The sequence below is a fragment of the Phocoena phocoena genome, chromosome 3 (assembly GCF_963924675.1).
Source record: "Phocoena phocoena chromosome 3, mPhoPho1.1, whole genome shotgun sequence".
In the NCBI taxonomy this organism is placed as follows: domain Eukaryota; kingdom Metazoa; phylum Chordata; class Mammalia; order Artiodactyla; family Phocoenidae; genus Phocoena; species Phocoena phocoena.
In genome coordinates this window covers 66,887,758-66,913,277 of record NC_089221.1, presented here as the reverse complement: position 1 = coordinate 66,913,277, position 25,520 = coordinate 66,887,758, and the positions used below count along the sequence as shown (strand labels likewise).

Here is a 25,520-nt window from a genome sequence, read left to right as displayed (position 1 = left end):
CCATCAAATATCTTGGCTTTGAGGACTATACAAGGAGATGGAAGATACTAAAAGAAGTGTTAAGTTAAATAAAAAGCAAAGTCCTAAAAATGTACAATAATCCGAATTTTACGCATACTCTCGATGCAGCTGTGTGTGTGTGTGTGTGTGTGTGTGTGTATGCAAAAGACCCAAAGAAAATGCAGTAAAATGTTATAAAGTTTATATCTAGTGATATGAGACTAAGGTAATATTTTATTCTATATATTCTTACAGATTTTCCAACTTCCCTTGAATGAGCATAAATTATTTTTCTAATCAGTAAAAATGAACATTATAACATGAGCTATGCAGTGATCAGAAAGAACTCACTGATTTCTTAGCTAACACTTTTCAAATCTAACCTCAACAAACATCACTTCAAGTCATCCAAGTCCCTCGACTGCCATGTATTTTGCAGCTGACATTTCCTCCTGATCTGAACAATAACCATCTCATTTTCACACTGAAATGAGATTCTGATTCCATGCCACCAAAGTAATTCTCAGGCCTTAAGCTTCCCAGGCTCAGACCTCTGGTAAAAGATTTAATTGTTTTGGGTGGGAATTGCATTTGGCTCGCAGCAGTGATCTGTGTTGTTGCTTGGCAGAACTGTGGCTTAATGGTGCAGGACCAAATTTTAAGTCTGTGGTTTTTGCAAGAATGTTTGATACCCACAGGCATGTCACACTATTACCTCATATCTGATTGCTCCATTGTGCAGATTTATTTTGGCTAGGATGCTTTGATTTTGCTCCATGTTACTGCCAAACTGACTTAGCAAAGGAAACTCCAGTTTTCTGAACAACTTTCTTTGTTTCCTCCTGAATTCTTATAGCCTTATTTAATATCACTTGCAGAGAAAAAGAGTAGAAAAAATAAATCATTGATTTTAGGTTCAATAATGTATTTTTTTCACTAAAGCTAAATGTTAGGAAGAGAGCTCTCCTCAGGAAATCAATTCTGAGCTATAAGAATGTAATCGAGCCTCTCTCACATAGACGGTGTCTCATACATACAGAAATGTAGACTCTTGGAATGAGCAGAGAAAAATTCTCTGCTCCCATCTGGATTTTTTTTCTCCTCGCTGGAATTATAAGCAAACATCCTGGGTGATCTAGCCCAGGTCGACCCTCTTCTAGGGCTGGATGGGCAAACTAAAATTATTCCAAAAAGCTAGCATGGCTTGGGGAGAATTCACTTTAACACTGTTGACAAAAATAAATGCTGATTTAGCCTGTTTTTGTCTCAGAGACTCATGTTCTCCATTCCAAACCTTGAACTCTCGTTGTTTCCCCCAGAGACCAGAATTAGATCAATCCCATGTCTGAAAAGAAACCCCTAGATTACTGTGCATTTTTGTTCTCTTTTGACGGCAGAGAAAATTATGACATAAAAGTCACATAGTTGATGTAAAGGAAAGCCAGCTCAGATGTAAACTTATCTATATGTTCTATAACAAACATGCATTTTATTAAGAGGTAATTTTTTATACCTAGTATGAACTGCTTAATGCTGTACACTATATGAAAAAGTTACTTATAGTGTTCCAATTAAATGATTAACACTCTGTATGTGAAGAAAAAAAAAAAAAGTGCCCCAAAAGACAACCATTTCAACTAAACTGGATTTATTAACTTTTCAATTATTGTTTTCTCTTTCCTTTCCCCCCAATCAGATTCAAGCAAGTTAGCTGCCAAAAGCATAAAATGATTTTTAAAATCCTGGCCAAAATCTAACAGCTAAGTACCATTCTCTTGAATGAAAATTGTCTCCACAAACCAGAGAATTCATTTTGAACCAATCCTAATATTGAGAGGACAAAGTCGGAGCAGACTGAAGTTATTCATTACAATCTATCAAACTTTACAAATGCTTAGATTATTTTATTCCAAATAATCTGTATTTTATTGTCAAAAATTTACTTCTGTCTTATATTAACATAAAAGCGGAGAATTATCCTGCAGGTCTTCTAGAGCACACGGGACTCCCCTGCCTGCCAATATTCCCTACTCTCGGAGAGTGACCTCAGTTCCACAGATCTAAGACAAACTTGACTTAGGTGTCTCAAGCAGAATGGCTGAAGAGTTATTCTCTCCTTCCCAGCTCTTTGCAAAGTCTCCAACTTAATTCAATCAACATACAGGGAGGGAAAAGGTGTGTGTTGTGTTTGGGGATGGGGGGTAGGGTCTCTGCTTTTGAAAGTTACCAGCAATCTACTAAAGTCAGACAGGGTTTACATCCTTTCAAGGTGACTCTGATTATACAGTATCTAGGAGTCCCAACTGTCATTCAGAGATACCAGATGATCTTTTATCTTTAAAATACACACCACCATGATCAGCAGACAACTAGTATCACAAGCATGTACAAAACAAATGGAAGATAAAACTCTAATGTAATTGAACTAGAGGTGGATCACTGTCTTTTTTCTAAGGTGAAAGAAGTGTTATTTCATAGACTCGCAGACATAGAAAAGAAACTTATGGTTACCAAAGGGGAAAGGGCGGGGAGGGATAAATTAGGAGTTTGGGATTAAGAGATATACACTACTGTATATAAAATAAAGAGCAAGGACCTACTGGATAGCACAGGGTACTATGTTCACTACCTTGTAATAACCTATAATGGAAAAGAATCTGAAAAAGAATACACACACACACACACATATAACTGAGTTATTTTGCTGTACGCTTGAAAGTAACACAACATTGTAAATCAACTATACTTCGGTTTTTAAAAAAGCATTATTTCGGAAATACACAAGATTTAAAAATAAATCAGGTACTTTGTTTTGCTTTACAAAAGGAGTTTGCTTGGTTCAGCTTTGAGCACTGCTTTCAGTTCAAGAAAGGAAACGAGACCATCCAGTATTAGTCAGTCAACTGCTGTGACAGTCACGTCCCAGCTGGTCCTTTATACGATACATATATAAGCAAATCGATTTATGAGGAAATATGCAAACAGCTGGATGGTGAAAAGAAAAGGCTGGATCATGGAAGGCTCTTGAACCGTAGAATGACTTACCCTTCATGCAACATTCCAAAATAGTATTTGCTTTTCCACATCAAGATTTTTTTTGTCTTTAGAAGATAATGTCAATTCAAAATTCAAAACCCTGAAGATAATAAGGTCATGCTTCAACCTCTAGTAGAGAAAGAATTCCCGGAACATGAAAGGGTTTTGTTTTTGAATCCCTTTTATCAGAATTTAAAACTAAGAAGTTTTCAAAGCAACTGGACTTATCAAAACTTAGTTGATAACTAGCCCTTCTCCATAATATTTGACACATTTCAAATTCTTTTCATTGAGATTTTATGATTTAATTTGGTCAAATAGTTATAAAGGATAATCGATGGGCACTAACTAGTTCTAAACAGTTAGACATTCTGTTTAGAATCTCTTGGTTTCTTTTCCTCTCTAATAAAAAGAAAATGGAATTTTCACACACTAGATAAAATTTAAGTTCATCTTTTTGTGGGACACAAATTTGAGATTTACTACTGTCACACACACATACACACACCCCTACAAATACAGTATTTCTTGGCAACAGGGAAGGATATATCTAGGATAGACCTTTGGGAATGCCCTTGTTCACACAGACCTGTGTAGCAGAGAGGTCCCCACCATAAATACAATAGAGAAGGTCCAAAATGGTTAAATAGTTAGTAGAATAAACATCAACAGACCCCTAGAGATGGGAAAACTGAGCTGTCCATTGGACAAACTTGCCAGCTAATTGAATGATTTTTACATACTAGCCAGCCATTGGGTACAGTCCAAATTTGTGCCTGAGCAAAAAGTACGAAATATTTCATATTTGTGGATCTTCAGGGTCTCTCATGTATATCTGAAACTACAAATCTTGAATCTGCATCTGCCAAGGGCCCACTCTATCATCGACCTTGTACCTACCCACATATTTACCTATAGTTTTTCAGCTTAGATTGAGTCACCTTTTATTCTTTAAAATTCACTGTAATTTAGATTATCGTAAACGGCCAATTAAAGGTTTTATGTTTTAGAACTATTATGAGTTTTGCCAAGTATGTTTAAACAATTAACCGCACACATTCCATTGATAAAAACCGCTCTTGACATTTGTCCAGTAAAGCCATGCTCTGACATAATATATTATGGTAATTGTTGGGAGAATTTAAGGCTTCAAGCTATAATTTGGAGTTTTTTTCCATGAACAGTCCAGTCTCTGCTTTCTACCTACTCTCTATTCCCCCAAACACTGCTGATTTAATTCACTGTAAAAAAATTTTCATAAGAAAACCAAAAATGTCCTCTAGGTTCACATGCCAAGGGAACCAGCCAAGGAAAACTTTCCACTGCTATTACTGTGTATAAAGTGAAGATACGGGAAAGATTGGTCTCAATGCTTACCTCAGTTGCTAGGATTTTACTAAGCATGTGACTCCATGTATTAGCTTTACGCTGCATTTGAAAAATCATCTCATTTCACATTTAACTTTCTGGTTCATGATATAATGCAATTCATACTAGAATTTTAAAACCCAAAGCTATAGGGACTTAATTCACAGAGAATATTCTTCCTTCAGAGACCTAAGTGGAGTTCTGGGAATGTGAAGTTTTGAAACGCAAAATACTATATGGCCACTAGGTGGTGATATCCATCCATTATTAGATTTTGAATTCCCAACTAAGTCACCGTTAACAAAGCAATGTAGACGTCCCCCCCACCCCCGCCCCATCCCAAACCATGATTATTTCCTCCATATGGAAAAAAAGATTAAAGGATTATCTGTGATATGTTCCCTCAGTTTTGTGAGGAAAAGTAAGAAGAGAACACTTTGCTAAAAGATAGACCTCAGCTAAACAGTATTTACCAATCCCATTCTATTTAGCTACAGGCCAATGTAGCTATAATCTGAATTTTCTAGTTGACTAAAACGTTCGACTACAATATATATTTTTTTCTATTTGTCCTTTTAAAACTATCAGATGCTTTGCATCAACAGTGAAGCTGCATCAGAAGCAAAGCCACATCTACAATGGCCACCTAAACTCCTTAGGACAGGGCAGATCATAAATAAACACCAACGCACACAATTAATGTCTGCGTGTGATTTAGTCTGTTTTTAGGTAAAAACTTATGCAGATTAGCTATAAAAACATGACACCTGTACTAAAAGCTGACTTCTCTGTGTTCAAACTCCTTTTATCACCTGGAACCGGTAGTGCCACTGCTGTACTCACATGGCCACAAATAACATCCAAATGCAGCCGATGCCAGGGGTAAGCAGATAACCACCAAAGGATAAAAGCAAACTCCAAATAGAAAACACAGTCCCTAGAGGACGGCTTACCCTTTTGAAACATATGCTGATAAGAAACCACCTTTGCACTAAATAAAGAACTCGGAATAACCACTCTGAGTTTATCCCCCGGCCCTCACCTTTCAGAACACAGGTCAAACAGTTATCTGCCGGGAGCTTAGAAGGACTGCTTATTAGAGAAATCAAAACATGTGTTAACTTTAAAATGCCTTTTTTCCCTCGATGGCTGTGGTCACAAGAGGCATTTGTTTGCAGTCTGTGGGGGATTATATTTAATTTTGTTTTCTTTAAATTGTTGGGGCAAATGACCTCACTGCAAGGTAGAAATATACCCTCCTCTGATCTGCGTACTTGCTGCGGGTTACTCTGGCCTGGGTCCTTGTTTATTTATGTTTTAAAGGAGGTTATGGTTTGGCTGTTGTCTTTTAGTTGAACAACCAAAAGGAAAAGAGCAGCTTTGTTTTAAAGGAGAAAGAGACGTTTGTTTTGGTGTCACTGCCCAAGGCTGGCAGCCTGGAGTGGGATCCTACAAACATGAATATGTCGAAGGGAAAAAAACTAACTCGGGGTCTCCTGATAGCTGTGAAAGTGGCAATATGCCCACTATTTTCCTAGCTGGCAAATCTCTGTGCGGGAGAGACAATCTGCCAGCTCTGGAGCACAGCACTAATCTTGTGTAATAGCATGAGCTCACTGCCCTACAAAGTCGTAATTATCCACAGCAGTTTCCAAAGGATGTGAGTTCCTCCCACTCTGAGAGCACTTGGAGACGGGGTCCCAGGCACAGCCCCACTAAGCCACTTGCATTTAATCCCCACCATGAATGGTGCCAGTGGGTTCCTTCGCCCCAAGTTTGTTTGTACAGGTCTTCAGTCAGGAAGTGTTCACGATCCAAATGCAACTTGAAACTGCCAAACCCATTCAACATTTTCTTGGCCTTTTCCATGGTTATGCATTGCCTTAAACTAATTAGCAATTACATTTAAATAACCATGTGTGATTTTTAAGGTTTCACAGAGCACTGTTGGAAAAGCATCTGTGAAAAGGAACTACCACGTTGATAAATTCTTCTTTTTTTCAAGGAGAATCTTGTCAAATATGAAATGATTTTCCAGTGGTGGGTAAATATTGTTCTTCCAGCTGTTTGCCCGTCAATAGCCATCTGCACTCAAGGAAGGGAAAGGCGGAGATGAGGGTTTTGTGTTCTAGAACTACACTATGGCTCGATATGTTTTATGTGAAGAATCAGAAGAACCAGTTCTTGGTTTCAAATCAAAGTGAACTGCAACACAAGTAAAAATGTTCACTAAGAGCTCAATGGTCTTTCAGAAAAGAAACTGAAAATTCTTCTACTGGTGAGTAATGTGCTAAAGAATGAAGAAACAGCATATGTTTTCCTTGGCTTTTAGATTAATCTAATGAAGGCTGTGAGATTTAACATAATTAAATTAATGTTGATATGCAGTGTGACTTGCTCACAGAGAAGTAGCATTTGACTTGGAGCTAAAACCACAGCACAGCCAACACACACCCATCTGCACACACTTTACAGGAAGTCTTCTAAGATTTTCAGGTAGAAAAAGTAAAACTTAAGGTTTTGGTTTGGGTTTTTTTTTTTTTTTTTTTTTTGCGGTACGTGGGCCTCTCACTATTGTGGCCTCTCCCGTTGCGGAGCACAGGCTCCGGACGCACAGGCTCAGCGGCCATGGCTCACAGGCCCAGCTGCTCCGCGGCATGTGGGATCTTCCCGGACAGGGGCACGAACCCATGTCCCCTGCATCGGCAGGCGGACTCTCAACCACTGTACCACCAGGGAAGCCCCGGGGGTTTTGTTTTGCATCATTGTTTTCTGCCAAATCATTCGCAATCCTTCAAACCTACAAACCAGCTTAGAAAACACAGGGAATTAGTTAATACTCTTGATTCTCTTTTCAATGTCCAAGACATCTGGGAGAGGGAGGAGGATATGAACCTTTGTGTCTATAAAAGGGTAATAATAATACATTCCTGCAGAAAAAAGAATAATGGTTTATGGCCTGCAAGTTACTCCTTTTTAGGTGTCTCTTCCTGGGTTAAGGGCTATTTCTTTATTGCTGTTTTTTTTCTCACCATACTTTGCTTGACAGACTAATATGTTTATTTATGAAAGGAGAAAATGGGTCTCTGGATTTAAAGTCAATTCCACATCCAATTTGGCTATTTTCCTTCATTAATTCTGCAGCATAACCAGGAGGGCAAGTGGGTGTCCCAAATTATAGGTGTGCCAGTTTGCCAATGCTCGACCATGTTTATCAAAGTGAAAAAAAAAAAAAAAGCCAATTTCAGTTATCTTCCAGAAATATATTTTTCAAGTAGCATTTTTTAAGCACAAAAGGCTATTAGTTAGCCTTTTGGAATCTATATCCTAACTAACAAGGGGCAAGATAAGTTGGTTAGAGCTAGAAAATAAGACATTTAAGGATCTGTGAATTAGTAACTTGTTTGAGAACTTTCTGACTAGATCCAGAAAGTGCAGAGGAAAGGAAGTCTCTGTTTTCTCCAAACAGGACACTGGAGAGTGAGAAGGCCGTGACTACTTCCCAGGAAGCTGACAAGCCAGCAGCCTTGCATGGGTTGACACTGAGTGCTGACAAAATAGAGTTGACAGATGGAAAATGTAAAAGAGATGTAGAAAATATTCTTTTTAATGTATTAGGATAAAGTCAGAGGTTTTTTTGGTTGTTTTTTTCCTTACAAATCAAACTTTCCTAAAGCTCCTCAACATTTTTAAAAGAGAACTGGATTGTCAGTTCTACTCAATCCTCAACCTCTGGACAACGCAACCTAAGGTGACATTTTCCTTTGAAGTAACTTCATCTGATCCACTGAAGCATCCGATCCCCAGTGGTGAGGGTTGAGCTTTGAGGTGCTGCGGGAGCTCACTAAAGAGAACACAGAAGGGAGCAATACAGACCTCGGGAGAATTGCCACTGCGAGAATCTTATTCCTGGGGCTCAGGGAGAGGAGGGGGCAAGACGGTAACAGCTTTAAATCTCTGAGGTCCACAGCTTGATTTTAAACCATTGGTTAGGGAGTCATGTTATAAAAAGTAGTGTGATTAAGGCACCTACTGGTTTCCAATATCTCCCTAACTGTGCTGTCCATGGACACACCACAGTCTGTAGTTGAAAAGCAAGTTGTAAAAATGACCTTGCCAGGGCTTCCCTGGTGGCGCAGTGGTTGAGAGTCCGCCTGCCGATGCAGGGGACGCGGGTTCGTGCCCTGGTCCGGGAAGATCCCACAGGCTGCAGAGCAGCGGGGCCCGTGAGCCATGGCCGCTAAGCCTGCGCGTCCAGAGCCTGCGCTCTGCAACGGTAGAGGCCACAACAGTGAGAGGCCCGCATAACGCAAAAAAAAAATAAAAAAAAAGATTTTGCCAGGGTGTATATAGGTGGAGAAACATAAATGATTCCATAGTGTTCCCTGATGTCTGGCTCCCTCTGTGCTTGAAAGAACGGACTCAGATAGTGGATAAATAAGGGAAGACCTGTCCAACCTTAGGCAACCAAGTCATCCTTGGTCAAGCAACCTATAAAAAATGAAATGAGCTGAGAACACTTAGGAGTGAGATTTCCTTCTGCTTGTTTCACTACATTTTGGATTTGGATAATAAGGTTTAATAAAGTCAAAGTTTTGAGTAATTGTCAGTTTCCTAAAACTTCATGGAAAATCTGCCCTGATATAACTTAAACCTTTGAAAAGTTTGCTTTCCATCTCCTCTTCCCAAAGCTTATGCATTCTTGGGACAACCATGGACAAAACTGTCATCATTTCCAGTAGGAACATCTGTTTTCCTTTGGGTTAATAACTTTTGTAACATGCGTTATGCTCCGCTACATACTTCTGTTTCTGAGAAACATTTGTTTTCTTTTCATCATATTTGAAGTACCACCTATTATGTTTTAATGTTTTTCATGCTGATACAACTTTAAATAAAATATTTAATTCAGATAAACAAGAATTGTCATATAGAGATTCAGCCAAAAGACTTATTTGGTCCTTTCAGGATTGAAAAGATAACAAAGTGAATTGGTTGAGCAATGTATGGATATTGATTATCATTCAAATATCTATTTTTGTCAACCACTCTGCTAGGTGCAGAAAAAATAGAGATGAAAGTTAATCCCTGCCTCAGAAAGCTCAGTGTCAGGAAATTAACACTACAGAGGCCAGTGGTAGGATGGGAAGAGGGTACAAAGGGCTTCTAGAACACAGAGAAGGAGCTCTTAGTCACACCCAGCTAGGAAGGCTTCCTGGAAGAAGGTGACTCTTGGCTAAGCAAGATATTCAAACATTTATCAAATGAAATTAGGACAAGGGGTGAGAACATTCTAAGCACGAGGGCGAGTGGATGCAAAGACCAGCAGAAGTGAGATGTCATGGCTTATTCCTGGAACTGTGGGTATTTTGAGATGAGACAGCTTAGGAAGTAGCAGATGGAGTAAGTGGGCTTGGTATGCCTTGATAATAAGTACAGAATTTTATACTGAAGGCAAGAGGAAGACATTTGCAGAATTAAAAAGGGAGTAACAAGAATTCAGAGCAAGGGGAGAGGAAGGTCACAGGCACTGAAAAACAGATCTAGGGGAAAACACTTCAGACTAGTCATTCATTTAACAATAGGTTAAAGAAAGAACTTAAAAGTCAGCTAATAGTACAGAAGCTAGATAAGAAATGTTTGTTCAAGTTCGCCAGGTTTAATGTGTATTTAACTTGGATGGTTTAACTTAGTGTCTTTGAAGACATTACTTGGGTGACAAGTAAAGTAATTCATTATTGAAGTTATTTGTCAGGCTTTCTAATAAGCACTTGGGGCATTTTGCTGTTAGAAATCTATAGTCAAGTTAAAGAATGACCGGTGAGTAGAAAACCAAAGGACAAACTGAAATGTGACTGCTTAGTAGGAAATCAAGTGACAAAGTGAAAACTGAAATGTGTTAAGAGAAAATAACCTTAATAGAAATCACAAGGGTAAGGCTAGAACCAATTTTGTTCATGAGTATACTTTCGTGAAATTTACTGGGTAAACATCCCAAATAAAGAATAAAAAAGATTTTAAAGATCCAATAAAAGCGAGAATTTGGCATTTTATTAGTGATATCAACATCCAATTATAGAAACCAATAATGTGGTATGAATCCATCAGAATCTGAAGAATAAGGGCAAAGTAGATAACTTGGCCAAATAAAATTATTAATTTAGTATAAGCATATAAATTGAATTAGTCTAGCTATAAAGGATAATTGTATTAAATACGATACACTACAAATTTATTGGAAGCAAAGTTTAATTATTTCAAGAAAAGAACTGATTGAAATTGAGACCTAATATTAACTTATTTATTTTTACTCTAAGACTGAATAACAAAAGATAACATACAGTAAATATCAAAGGTTCTTTTTGTATTAATACTGCTCTACCTCCCAAGAAGGATAAGCTCTAATAAACCTTTCAAACAAAAAATGGGGGTGGAGGGGAGAGGGGAGAAATCACTCTAAAACATAAACAAAGTTCTTGAAATTGCAGGCAGTCAAGTTAACACCATTCCCAATTGTAAGCAGATACTGCTTTTCCCGATGAAGAGTTTACTATTAGGGATATTTTCAAAAGCAAGACACTTGGAGTAAACAGCGAAACAAAGGAGAACTATTTTATTCAAAGGCCTGAGCACATATGGAACCTGTTAAGGGGATGGTGGCTGCAGAGAGAACTACAAACAAGTTTAAGAGACACCTAGGCTGTCTCTGAAAGCAAGGGATGGAGGCAAGCGTGGTTAGAAAAGCAGAAAGTGGGCCAGAGATCAGTCAAATGGGAGGGAGACAGGCTGTTGGGCAGATGGTCTCTTCTGTTCCAAAATATTCAAAGCTAAGGACACTCCTTAGCACACTTTTATTTTACACAAAGAGTGAATTAAGAAGAAACCAAGGGTCCATCAGAGTTTTTCCTGGATTTACTTGTGTCCTTTCTTTGATAAACTTTGCCTTGTGTATGTAATTCATTTGCTGCCCTCTTCACATTGAGGCCCTTCCTTGGTGCTCTCTCCATAACCCTTAGGTTCCAATTAGAAAATGTGAATTAATTAAGGGTAAGTTTCTTGTTTATGTTGTATAGTTATCTATCTTAGGTTACGTTATCTTCCTCTGAAAATCTCATAGGAAGATCAATATTTCTCCTTCGACAAAGTGCAATGCCCACTTATTTACCAAATTTAGGACCAGTCTAGACTATGGAAATTGTAATTAAGTTATTTTTTTCACAGTATATTTCACAGCACAGTCCGTTAAAAATTAATGGACACAGACAAAAAAATGAGTTGAGTTGGCTTGCTTCAGCATAGTGGAATAATGACATCTGATGAAATCAAGCACACCTGGATGGCACCTGACAGGCAAGATAAATTCCCTAAGATAATTTACAGACCTCACTCATCTGCCAGCTATAAGCCAATATTCAGTCCCATTAACCAAGCTCACAGGGGGCATAGGGCCTTATCCTACACACCTTCCGAAATAAAAAGCAGGCAAGAGAACCACTTCTCTGAAGAGCTGAATTGCTACTGGAGAGACCAGAATAGACATCTAGTAAAACAGAAAAATGCTGAGAATGAAAATATACAAATCAGTTCTATATAACCAAGGACAGACTGGAAACAGTCAGGGACTTGGCCTATCAGGTCAGTATGTTGCAAATGACAGACTTTACATTCACTTCACTGTGGCAAATGCAACTATTTTAGGCTCAGGGCAGGACCATACAGGCACCCAAGCCAACAGTTACACTTTGAGATAAGTCGTGGTCCAGGTCTGCAAGGCACAAGGAAGTAGCAACTGCAACTGGCCACCTGAGTCCTTGGCATTCTAGCTTCTGCACTACAGCTCACAAGAACCTGTACTTTTACTGGACCACTTATAAGGGAAAGTCTTTGGGAGGAAGACTTAATAGCGGGTATCCTAGACCTAATTTCTCCCACAGGAATGAAGCCTCCATTCAACAAGGGAAAACTGACTAAATGCCTATACTTTATAATATACATTAATAAAATTATAAAAAGTCTTAACTATCTGTAATATAAAGGAAAAAAACCCTTTTAATTTTTATGTTCACTTATAAATTAAATTAGTAAAAACAAAATTGTCTATCTTCAATTAAAATGAATACATAAGAAGTCATGCTATACCAACCACTACTAATCTGACCAAAATTATCTCCCTGAAATTATTATTCATTTCAGCAAAATGAAAACATACAGATACAACAATTGCAGATATACCATCCACCCAGGACAATTAGAAGAAAATGAGACTATTGATGTAGGAGATGTAATCCTATACCTTACGGGGAATATACTTTATGAACAATCTGCTTTCCCTACTTTTTCTGCATCTTGCCAAATAATCTACTTATGCACACAAATGACAAACAGTGCTGACTGAACATACGGAGTGATGACAGAGAAAGGGCAAGCCAGGCTTTATTTTAGGGTTCCTAAAGGCAAAATGTGATAAGGGATACCCTTTTTAAAGTCAAGGAGGTGCCAGCTAGGAGAAAGCCTACGGCTTCACCACTTAATAGCGTTGTGACTGTGGGCAAATAGCTTAGCCTAACTGACCATCCCTTGCCTTACCTATAAAACGCTTAATGCCTCTCTTAAAGTTACTGTGGAGAATAAATGAGTGCAAAGCACTGAGTACAAGGAGTGACACAGACGTAAACTGAGGGGCACGTCCAGGAGAGCACAGAGAAGCTTTCCTGAACAGGCAGAGCAGAACTTCTGAAAACAATTATTCGTTTGGCCTCTGTTCTAGAATGAACTTTACGTTTTGCCAAACTCATTAAATCCAGATGAATGGCAGTAATGAATGAAACTTAATTTTTAAACTCTTTTTGTGCGTGCTTATTTTCAAGTCTTCCTTTTGTTTATCTAAGTTAGAATTGCATTTACACTTAACTGTCTAGCCCAGTGGATCGCAACTCTGTCTGCATTTTAGAATCACACAGGGAACACTTAGAAAATATAGCTGCCAGAGGTTCTGCTTTAATGAATTTGAGCTGAGGCCTAGACACCAGTTTTTAAATTATGCTCACCAGTTTTTAAATTTTAAATTTAAAATTAAATTTTAAATTTAAATTAGACACCAGTTTTTAAATTATGCTCACCAAATTTTAAATTAAATCCCCAGGTGATTCTAATGAACAGCCCGAGCCCAGAACCACCACTATAGCTAACCACACTTGAACTAGTTCTAAAGAATTAGACTTGTGTATTTACTAGTAGTGACTCAAAACAGCTTCACCCATCCTGACTTAAGAACCTTATTGTAGCTTACTCAAGGATGTGGGTATCAAATCATTCCTTTCTTCAAGAAGTAGAAAAAGCTAAAAAACCACATAATTAGTCAGCAGAGTGAATGGAAAGAAATTTACAAGATCATAATTCAACAATCTTTTTTAAGATGTAAAAAATGAGCATGTTTGCTTGGATAAAAATGAGCCATGCCTTACAGCAGACTTCCAGGGCAATTATGTAAGAAGAAAAGGTATTTTTTAAAGGACATTTTCTCTTATGTGTATTATTTTCCTTTTTGCTTTGAAGCTATACAAAACAAAGATAACCATCTGAAATACAGACCGGAGGCAATTCTGCTGAGCCTGCGGTTTAGGGGTTCAATGGAAATCGGATACACTCTTCTTTTAAGAAAGCCACCTTGACTGGAGCACTGGTAGATGGATCAGTTCTCAGGGAACTACCTCTATTTTTAACCCCCGTCTAGTTCACTGAGTGACCCTGAGCAAGATATTTAACTGGTCTCCAGTCTCTTGTGCCTCTGCAATCGACACACAGTACCAAGTTCTAGAATCAGCGTCATTCTCATCAGTAACTTACCAGTGTGCTGCCATCGGTCCAACGGAAGTCATGTTCAAACATCTTGTCATTGAGGCCTATCCACTGATAATCATGGCCCACACCTGAGAAGGGGAACGACACAGACATTTTATTATCTTTCCCACATATGGACGAAATGTATCAAAGCAAACTATTTTTGGCATGAATCATGCATCCTCTTTTCTGGCTGGATTTCTGTTTAGTTGCTCATAAAAATCTTTCATGGTCTAACTATCTTTTGTTCTTCTGCCCAATGTGTTTTAAACCTAAAAGCTAGTTTGCAAATATCGTGAAACATTAAAATATCAGACACGGACAATTATTTCCCTAGCAGTACACGACAATTAAGCATTTTTTCCCATCTTTACTCATGATACAAACTTTCCACTTACTTTTTATTAAACTGTGCAATTGGCAAAAATTCAGTGAACCAATAAAATGTGACAGATCTCACCCATGCTAGCCTCATTTTGGAAGCCACATGTTTCTTCTCAAAGCATTTTTAATGGTGAACACCTAGACTGGACAGATCTGCAAAACTTCCTCAAAAATAATTACTTTCACCATGAAATGAGTCACAGGCAAAGACACCATGAAAAAAAGTTAAATGAACCTCTACTCAGATTGCAAATTAACAAACTTCTAAGAGATAGCAGGCATCACGAGAACATATTTAACAGAGCATCAAACAATGCTTCATGAGCAAAAAATGTCTACATATTTTCTACCTACAAGCTAGCTGCCCTCCTCTCTTCGCTATAGTCTAAGGAGTTATTAAACAGCTCTGTTAATAAGTTTCATTAGCTTTCAGTCTCCCTCAATTCATGTGCTTAATATGAGGCCCACTTTCTATGGTCTAAAATAATTAGAAACTTGGATGAGAACCAATTATGCACAGAGGATAAGATTAGGGTGCTATTTATAATTCAATTTTAATTACTGGGATAAAAATAACTGAAAGCAATTTTCTCTTTTACTTTAGACAGCATATGTACATATTCAAAACAGAGACCAAAAGCCTGGGAAGAATTAGACTGGAAACATAAGAGGTGGTCATTTCTTTAAGTCAAAATATGATCAAATAGTAATTTCATATGATTTGACCTATAGCATGCTGTTTCAACTATTACTGCTGGCAAACCATGAAATGCCTTCCTATGTTACAGTTGAATGTTTTTCAAAGTAGGGGGCTCATGTAGTAGAGGTGATTTTAGTTCACAGATGAAGGATTTAATAAGTTGAGTCACAACTGAGAAAGCTATTTGTTTTCAGTTAGATACAGGAAAAACTAAGAAGGTGGTAAGAATGAACGAAGCTTCAGAAAACCCATGTATATTTGGTACATACGATTCACAAACATTTGTTCTTCATGAGACAGAATGCTTGTGAGATGGGCGCCCTGCAGACGGCATTCCCGTTCAGCTGCATCCCACGTACGTCGATGGGCAAAGTACTTGTAGCACTGCCCTTGAAATTTGTGCCAGCCATAGTCACATGTCTCTGTGTCTGGGAAGAAACAAGGCAGGGGCTTATTAAACTCATCTATGTCATTCAGACTTGATTCACCCATCCAAAAGTTCATAGAAGACCCAAGCCAATATCAATGCAACGTCCTCGAAGCAAGGGATTCACAAATTTTGGTCATGGTGACAAAAGAAATTATGATAAAGAGAGCCCAAATTATTCCTGCCAAGTGGGTGGCAATACATCTTAGGACTGGAAAGGCACTATCGAACTGCTCTTTCCCTGATGAAAGCCAGTTTCAGCAGGAGAAAAACTGGAAAAGGGGCCATTCAAAACCTCCTTAGACTGCAGTGTCTACTGACTCACTTGTGAAGCAATTGGGGCTAATTCCTTGCCAACACAACTTTTCTAAAGAGCATCATTCAAGTGATAAGATAAGAATTCTGGTTAAAAGGATTATGAATGCTCTATTTGCTTAAGGACTTCAAAGGCTCTGGAAATAGTCCTTTCCCACTTCCCGAAGAGAGAGCTAGATGGCCACAGGCTCTTGTAAGATTTACTAAGAGAAGAAAAAAATTCTTCATCAGTCGGCAGCTTCTGGGATATAGCTAAGGACTGTGAGCCTTTTTCCCCAAATGAGAGGGAATATAGGTAACTCCCAGTGCAAAAGCATCGGGATTTGAAGTTTATCAAGAATGACTTTAATTTAGTACCCCTCATTCCATCACACCATATACACATATGCATATGTGTATGTGTATATAAATATATATTTTTCTCTTTTGCAACAAGCACACTGTAACCAGTATCCTGGTGAGATGAAAACACTTTTCAAATATGTCTAAATTTTGCACTGGCAGTAAGCTTCAGCTATAATTTCTAGGTTGCCAGTTTTTAAGTATTTCATAGGAAAGCTGTCTTGCTCATAAAACTGCATTTTTTTTTTTTTTTTTTTTTTTGCCGTGCCACAGGGCATGCAGGATCTTAGTTCCCTGACCAGGGATAAAACCCGTGCTCCTGGCAGTGGAAGCACGGAGTCTTAACCACTGGACCGCCAGGGAAGTCCCTAGAACTGCATTCTCACTGGCAAACTTCCCTTGGACTTGCCCACTCACAGGTGAGATTAAACTGTACGTTAGTAATCAATAGAAATAATTTTAACTTTCGCGAAACATCTCACAAAGATACTGAACTAGTTACGTGTAAAAACTAACAAAACTGCGAAGTTTATGAAATTGGAGACACTGTGAAAACTCCAGGTTATCTCATGATCATCCTCCCCTCCCCTAATTTTACTGATTGATGAAGATAAAACTCTACTAGATGAAATGAATGCTCGTTTTATATGTCTGACTTGGTGGTCAAGTTGAAAGTCAGATTGTCTCCTGATTCTCACTGCATTTCCTCCTCGTCCTGTAATTCTGGGAAAGCTTGCATGGTGAGAGAGTTAATTTTTTCCTGGCTTCAGTGATTTAGACCATAATCATACAACAGATGCAGCTTATCTCTGAGAGCAGTCTTTATTTCAGTTTAGTCTATCAGGCCTGTTGCTTAGTTAGAGCCAGCTGACTAATTGATTTAAACAATGTGCACCGGAAGTTTTGAGTTATATTACAGTGTTGTTTGGACACCACCAAATTTCACAGGAAAGGACACAAGACACAGTTAGGTGGTTTGGTATCACAGTAGCACTTGGCACACAAGAGTGAAGCCTATTTTGGCTACTTGGATGTAGTGATTTTTTTTTGGGGGGGGGACGGGGAGGTCCCATGGAAGCTTTCAGAAGTGAGGTGGGAAGGGTGGGGAGGAAACAGATCTTCACATATGAAGGGGTTAGTTTATAGAGGAGGAGAGTTGGAAAATTTTTTAGACTACCCTTACTGACAAAGTCAATGACATGATATTGTAATAGCATAGCTTCCCTTAACCTTGGAAATGATCATTTGTTTGAAGTCACGCAGTTTAAGATTCTAGAGGAGCCGTAACTTACTGAATAATATATCAGAAAAAAATTATTCTGTACACTCTTATCCTCTATTAACCCAAATGGTTTTAGTCTGGTTTTCTTTCTTTGTCATTTATCACTGAGATAGATTAAGTATTTTTCCTCTTACACACAAAACACCAAAGGAACCTAAAGTTTAGATGCATGACAACGACATTGTTATAATGCCTTCCTCAATTAGCAGGTGTGTATATTCCTATCAGGACATGGGTCCAAAACATAGAGGCAGTGGTTCTGCTAAAACCAAATAGGGACAGATTATTTATCTGTACTCTCATAACTTCCCAATGATTGTAAATAATGTGCAAATCACACAACAGACGAGTTTTTATTTTTTAAAAAAGCCAAATATCCACACTGATTCACCTAATTTTTACTATTCATGAATTCACCACATATGTAATTAAGGACTATGTATCAAATAGCATCTTCTAGGAGGCTATTCTGAAAGGAGAATTTCAGAAGCAGTCTGTTTTTTCCAACTTACCTAAAAATAATGTGACATACATATCATCTATTAAAAGGCAACTCTTTTGGACTGATGTTTTCTTAAGTGTTATCCTACACTGGGAAATATTTCTTATACTTTAAAACTCCCATAGTGCATAGGTTACATTACAAAGTCCCAGATTTAGTTTTGCCTGTGTGTTTCGGGGGAGGTGGGGAAGGGTACGACAGCACTTGTTCATGACCACAGAAGCTGAAACTGTCACTCTTAAACAATCTCACTAAAAATCTATTCTCTTTATGCTATATAGGTAATGTTTTCAACACTTCTGACATGTACCCCTCAAGCCTTAAGAAACTGTCGACACTTCAGCACTTCTGGCTGGCAAGCTGTATCTTGACTTTGGGGGCAAACTGTACAGAACTGTCTCTCTAATGTTCTAAGACCTTCTTCTAGATTTTAAGATGTTATCATTCCACCAAATGTGTCCCCTATTTCAGAGTTATTGGGAGTTGTGAAGTTTCTAAAGCAGAGAACAGAATAGGTCAGCTGAAGAAACAACACAGTCATCACCGAAATTTGGATAGAAAACTGTTTAGACAACAATACTGCTGTTAATGAAGAAAACATTTGTTCTTAGGCAACCTGGAAAGAGGAAAAAAAAATCAGTGTCCTGGCAATAAATCACAGGAGCACAGCTGCATCTGGTAAACAGACTGGGATAGCTGTTTCTCAGCAAATAATGTGGATGAAAGTTAAACTTGCTTTAAGATAAAATAGAATATACCTGACAGTTAGGTGGTACCAGAAATGGAAAAAAAATTAAAATTTTCCTCTTTAATATTCTTTTAAAGAGAAGAAAAAGGTAATTGGTCCCAAACTCCCTTCCAAGGATGTTGCTGCTGAGTCTATCAGATTCACATATAAATGAAAGGCTTATATGTAAAAGTTACTTTAGAAGAGTGAAGATACTGAGAAAAAACTGGACTTTCCAAGGCTACTTAGGTTCATTTTGCCCACTGTCTAATTTACTAGCTGTGTGACTTTGAACACATCTCTTTTCCTTCCTGAGCCTCAATTTCTGGCCCACTTAACCCACAGAAATACTGCTAGTAACCAAAGGAAATGGTGTACCCTGGAGGCATATGGTAAATTATAAAGTATTCAACAAATACTATCTCTTTTTATTCCCTGCCAAGAATTATGCTGGGTTAGGAAGATCAGAGACATTGTTTTATTCAGAGCTCTATCGCCAGTGCCCAGAACAGTGCCTGGCAGACAGTAGGTTCTCAATAAACACTTGTTGAACAAATGATTTTTTGAATCACTCCTTATACTTGGAACTAAGCAAAGCCAGAATCGTTTTTATCAATAAGATATATGAATGTCTCAAGTATCTCACCCTTTTGTTTTCTTCAACAAATAGCATCTTTCTTACTGTTTTTCTTAAAGAAGAGGATCTTGTCTGGTCAATTATCATATTTACCTTTTAAAATTCTGAAACAGACCCATCCTATGCAATAAAGAAAAAGAAAAAAAAACAACCCTAAAAAACCCAAGCATCACCCATCCCCTTCCACTGGCAATTCAATGCATGCTCCTTTTACTTTTGCTTTAATTGTGGTGCCATCCAGATTAATGCTGCAAAGCTGAATGTGAGGCCAGACCCAACGTGCCTGAGTTATTAGACACTCAATTTCGTTTTGTCTGGTGGAATGGAAGTTTGGCATTAAGTACTTTTGTCAAAGCCAAACCACCGTATGACTTTAAGTAGAGGAAATCGATGGTCCAAAACTGAGTGTGCAATTTGTTTCTGATTGACGGGCTCAGAAATGTTACCATTAACCACCCAAGGGCTTCCCTGGTGGCGCAGTGGTTGAGAGTCCGCCTGCCGAGGCAGGGGACACGGGTTCGTGCGCCGGTCCGGGAAGATCCCACATGCCGCGGAGCGGCTGGGCCCGTGAGCCATGGCCGCTGAGCCTGCGCATCCGGAGCCTGTGCTCCGCAACGGGAGAGGCCGCAGCAGTGAGAGGCCCGTGTACCGCAAAAAAAACCACCCAAAATACATCTCATGTTGGCCATGAAATGCAAACTACAGGGATCACACGATTCAAGCCATCATGAATTTAAGCCTTTCTTTCATTCAGAAAAAGTAGATGTTTCTTCAGTAGGAAAGAAACCTGGTTCACAATATCTTTTCTGTATTATTTGCCAAGCCAAGACGAACGTATTCACACAACTGTATTAACTCATTCTCCAGAGATGATTGACTATGAACAATAAGCCCATTGAGTCTCACGTGCTTAGGGGGAGAAAATAAAGGCAACTAACATTGAATTCAATACTCCTTGGTACAAGCCACATACATGGATTAAAATCAATGCCTAATTTGTCCCCAGGAGGAATACATACAACAACATTCCTTTAGGTGGACAGATGTCCTTAAATTCAGCTCAGTGTGCCTGTCTGCAATTCCATTCTATCAGTAAAGCAACAGTGATCAAATCAACACTGTTGTTCAGATGTTGTGAGCTACGAACACATCAGGAAACCTAATGTATTTAGGCAACCTATGAATTTCCTCTGCAAAAAAGAATTTGCAACATGGCCAAAATTGCTCAAAAAAAAAAAAAAAGGGCTGTCTAGGATTAACAGTTGAAGTATCAACCTGTTCATCATACAAATGTTGCAAGAGCTCTTACCTTGCTCGCAAAGTGCACCAACGTAGCTTGGAAGGCAGAGACACCTGAAGGTATTAAACCCATCGACACACGTGGCTCCATTGCGACAAGGATTAGAGTGACATTCATCAAAATCTGAAACAAAATCGTAAAAGGCCACAAAAGTACTTTCAAAACAGGTCAAAGGATCTTATTTAGTATAAGATTGCCAGGTGAAATACAGGATAGCCAGTTAAATTTTAATTTCTGATTAAAAAAAGGAGAAACTTTAGTATGTCACATGCTTTATTTAGGGCATACTTATACTAAAAAAAAAAATCTTTTTTTATCCAAAATTCAAATTTAACTGATCTTCTAATATTTTTATTTGCTAAATCTGGCAACCCGAAGAAAATTTCAAATATATTCAGAGTAGGGTCATTATCTCCATTGCTTTTAGATGAGTCACAGGAGTCCTAAAACCAATAAAGAATCCCCCTAGCCTTCCCACTCCCTATCCCAGCTCACACTCTGATAACCTCACATGTGGAACACTGAAAATGCTTAACTGAGCATAGCCTCTGGGCTCTTCCCTCTCCAATATATCCTTCACTCTGCTGCTTGTCATCTTCTTTAGACACAATCAAGATAATTTTACTCATTGGCTTCTAAACATTCCAAGGGCCCCAATTATCCAGGGCAGTGGTCCTCAAAGTGTGGCCCCTGGACCAGCAGTATCAGCATCACCTGAGATTAAAAATGCATGTTCCCAGGCCCACCCAGACCTACTGAATCTGATACTGTGGAGGATGGGAACAACACACTGTAGTTTACCAAGCCCTACAAGGGATTCTCATGCATGCTAAAGTCTCAGAATCACTTGACTAGAGTATGAAGTAAACCTCTTCAGTACATTGGATCCAGGACCTTCCTAGACCTATCTAGATCCAACCTGCTTTCCAACACTCTTTCCCAATGTTTCTCTCTCACAAACCCCTAAGTAGGCATCCTGAATACTCGTAGCCCCTAGGATGCATTCTGCAGTTTGTGGTCTCTGTGCTTTTGTTTGCTGTGTTGAGTCCCCCTCTCCCACTTATCAAAATCTTCCCCAACTTCAATCTGTATCAAATGCAACCTTTCTAACATAGACCTCTATGATCTCTTGTGATGAAATGAATGCCTTTATTCCATAGCATTTTGTAATTCCACTAAAAATTTAATTAATCTTTGTATTAAAAATGAATATACAAAGTAAATTAAATTTCTAAGAGGTATATACTGTATTCTTCCCTAAAGAAATGGCCTTAGGAAAAATATTATATAATAATGATGGCAAATACTTTTATAGTGTTCACTAAGTGCCCGCACTGATCTAACAGCTTCACATATAATAACTCATTAAATTATTTTTAACTGATTGTAATGTGAAAAAGAATGGGGGCAACAGAAATGTTTTTATACATATATATGTAAATTTGATATTTAAAATATAATTACTTCTTAAATGTTATCTATTGCGATCTCTCTATATCCTCACTGATTAGTACACAAATTGAGCTTACTAGCTCTGTTGACTTTTTTTTTTTTTAAAGATAAGTATTCTTTTAACATGAATGCTGGGGGTTTTATCTCAATACTGCTGTGTAATCTAAAGTGTAATCCATGGGCCTTCCTTATTTGATCATTATGAGTAAACCATTACGGTGCTGCCAGAAGGAGCACCTAGGCAGTAGATCCGGTCATTTCTTTTCTAGAGTCAACATCTATATTCAGCCAAATCAAAACTGGGGTCCTTTTTAAAAAAAATTTTTAAGGAAAAGGAAACCTAAATAAGAATGGGAGTAAAAGGAGCTGATATAGTAAAGGGACAGTGATATTCTTTGGAACCCAAAAGAGAGGAGGAAGACAACAATGTCACAAGGTCTTGAGGGAGAGGTGGGTGAGGCTGGTCTCTGGGGACAGCCAGAGAAGGAGCTTTCCTGTTCCACATGAGAGACACAAGTTATCTCAAAACAGAAAAACTCCCTATTTTTTAAATAGAGCTTTCTTACAAAATTTGTATTTAAATTGATAATTTATTGATACACAGATGTGGGGACAGATCAACATATTTGTCAATACTTAACACAACTTTACATTTGTAAAGTCTATGTGTAAAAAACACACAAAGACACAGCTGACCCCAGTAAGCTTCACTGAGTCTTGGGTATATCAACAAAATTCAGTAAATATCTATCCCTCTTTCCCACACCCTACTTAACTTACTCTAAGATTTTAATCTCACTTAACATGTAATTCATCTACACGTAGGTTTCTCCGAAATCCTCTGATTGATTCAAGCAATATAAATTCTCCCCCAGTACATCTTCTGGAAAAGCACTACAGTCTTTCACGCGAGAACATCTTACCAAGTTCACACTGGTCTCCACTGTATCCTGGCACACAGGTGCACACATAGGAAGTTTCAGTAGGATAACAGGTGCCCCCATTAAGGCACGGGTTCGTTTTGCAACGATCAGGTCCTACCATGTTCAGGAAAGAAAGAAAAGCAATTAGGCTCATCTCTAAGTTTCAACATATTTTAGCATAAAATGCCACTTCTTGCTACCGTAACATAAGCTTTACCATAGCAATTTAGAGATGCTACACATTAAAAATTAACATTAACTTTTCTCTCTGGAGTGTTTCTTGGCATTGTAACTAATTATTACAAATTGCATCTATTCATTTCTGGGATTCAACCATCATTATTTTAAACAATATTTTGTATGGTATCTGGCAACTAATACATTCTACTGCAGATTTAGTTGGCATGATAATGGCAATTGATTTTAGTCAAAATGATTACACGTATGTGCACAGTGAATGGAAAATGTATTCTTTAAAACGAGGTTAGTTCATGTGAAATGGCTGGATACACAGAACATGCATTCTTTTTAGCATTGGCTTGTTACCATCATTTGAATTATTATTGCCTTTTACCACTTAATGCTCAGAAACTTTTTCTTCGAAAGTGTGCACTGAAGTCTCTTCTGCTACATTAATATGCTTTTTCCAAAAACACGTTCCAAATGTACTCCTTTAAACTATACTTGAAGAAAAGCAACACATGGATTAAACTCTACTGTATAAAAACAAACCCAAATACAAAAACCTCACCTTAAATGAAACCCCAAATTTTTATTACAATTTTCTTATTAAAACACAAAATTGACACTCCTAGTGGATCAATATAAAGGCCAGAGATACAAATTTATGAGGTGAAAACAGTTTAATACGTATTTTCTAAATGCAAGTACTTTTACACTATATATTATTCTGTAATATATTATTATTATTCTGTAATATATATTATTACATATGTTATTGTGTAATATATATATTATTCTGTAATACTGCATGGATAACTTTATTTACATTAATAGCTTATATATATTATTTGAATACTTTTCCATAATTGCTTGTTTCAGATGTTTAAGAATCCAAATGAGAGTTAAATGTTTTACAAAAGAATTGAAATAAATAGGTCATATATGGAATAAAAACCATATTGTCAAAAATTGAAGTCCTGAAAGTCTGAAATAATGTACACGAAGAAAAGATGTCTACTTATGAAACATGAATATTTGGATAAACAGGTACTGCTATAGAAGATAACTGAGCCTTTCCCACCCAGGAAAGTCAAACTCACACTTTCTGAGTGTTAAGAAAATTCTGGACTACTAGAAAGACTTGATAGATACACATTCGCATGTGTGGGTTCAACATGATAATTAGGTTAACTCAGATGGTTGCAACTATTTCTTCAAAAGCGACCTGAATTTTGCTAAGACTCTCCTATAGTTCTAAAGATATTTAAAATCGCCCTAGCCATTTTAGCCTTCTGCTTTTGAAAGCACACTGCCTAGATGACAAGGCTATGGTCAACAGCATATCTACATGCTGCTCTTAGTGCAAAATCCAAATGACATTTAAGTGAAAGGGCTTGGTAAAGTGCTACGTGCCACACAGATGTGAAGTACAGCATTATTCCCACCACAGACACGAGATACCATGCGAGAGTATGGGACAAGGACTTGACAAGGAAGGGGGCTGTGAAGTTAAAGTAGTTTAGATTAGAATAGTTTTGTTTTTGTGCATTTTATTCTCCCCTAAACACTCTGTAGTCATCTCTGAAAGCTGAAACTGCAACAGATAGACCAGGCAATCCAACAGGAGCTACTGTTTACTGAATTAGCCTAAAGTGACAGTGTGTTTTACAATGAAGACGCAAGCTCTGATTCTAGGTAAACATTGTGGACTGGATAACTGGTAAACATTTCTCATTCATTTGTCAAATCTAACTCTCTCTCTATATATAGTTATTACCAGTGATTTCTATATCATATTTTATCTAACCTGAAGTATATTTCAACTAAAGTACAAAAGAATAAATATTGGCCAGATTGCTAGGTTATAATTTACAGATTAAATAAAGAGTGACAACAAAAAGATCCATCAGCCACCTTTGATCAATTTTATTCACGAAATACTTCAAGTCATTTATGAAAGTTACACTTTATGACTATTTCACTCTATCTGAAGCACAACAAATTGAAGCATTAGTAGCACAAAAGATAAGTTTGAAACGATCAGAAGAATAATTCTAAGTACAGCCATGCTGTAAAACATATTCATTAAAATATTTTCATAT

At 37.8% G+C, this 25,520-nt stretch overlaps 1 protein-coding gene across 4 annotated transcripts in view; it reads right to left on the bottom strand.

Annotated features, from left to right (window-relative positions):
• The window catches only part of VCAN (versican), a 113,026-nt gene that overhangs the window by 10,640 nt on the left and 76,866 nt on the right, over nt 1-25,520 (bottom strand). For all 4 annotated transcript variants that reach the window (XM_065874034.1, XM_065874036.1, XM_065874035.1 and 1 more), the window contains 4 exons: nt 23,236-23,349; nt 20,870-20,983; nt 15,598-15,756; nt 14,251-14,333 (listed from right to left, as the gene is read on the bottom strand). In XM_065874034.1, coding sequence (XP_065730106.1) covers nt 14,251-14,333; nt 15,598-15,756; nt 20,870-20,983; nt 23,236-23,349 — 470 coding nt within the window. The remainder of the gene's footprint in view (nt 1-14,250; nt 14,334-15,597; nt 15,757-20,869; nt 20,984-23,235; nt 23,350-25,520) is intronic.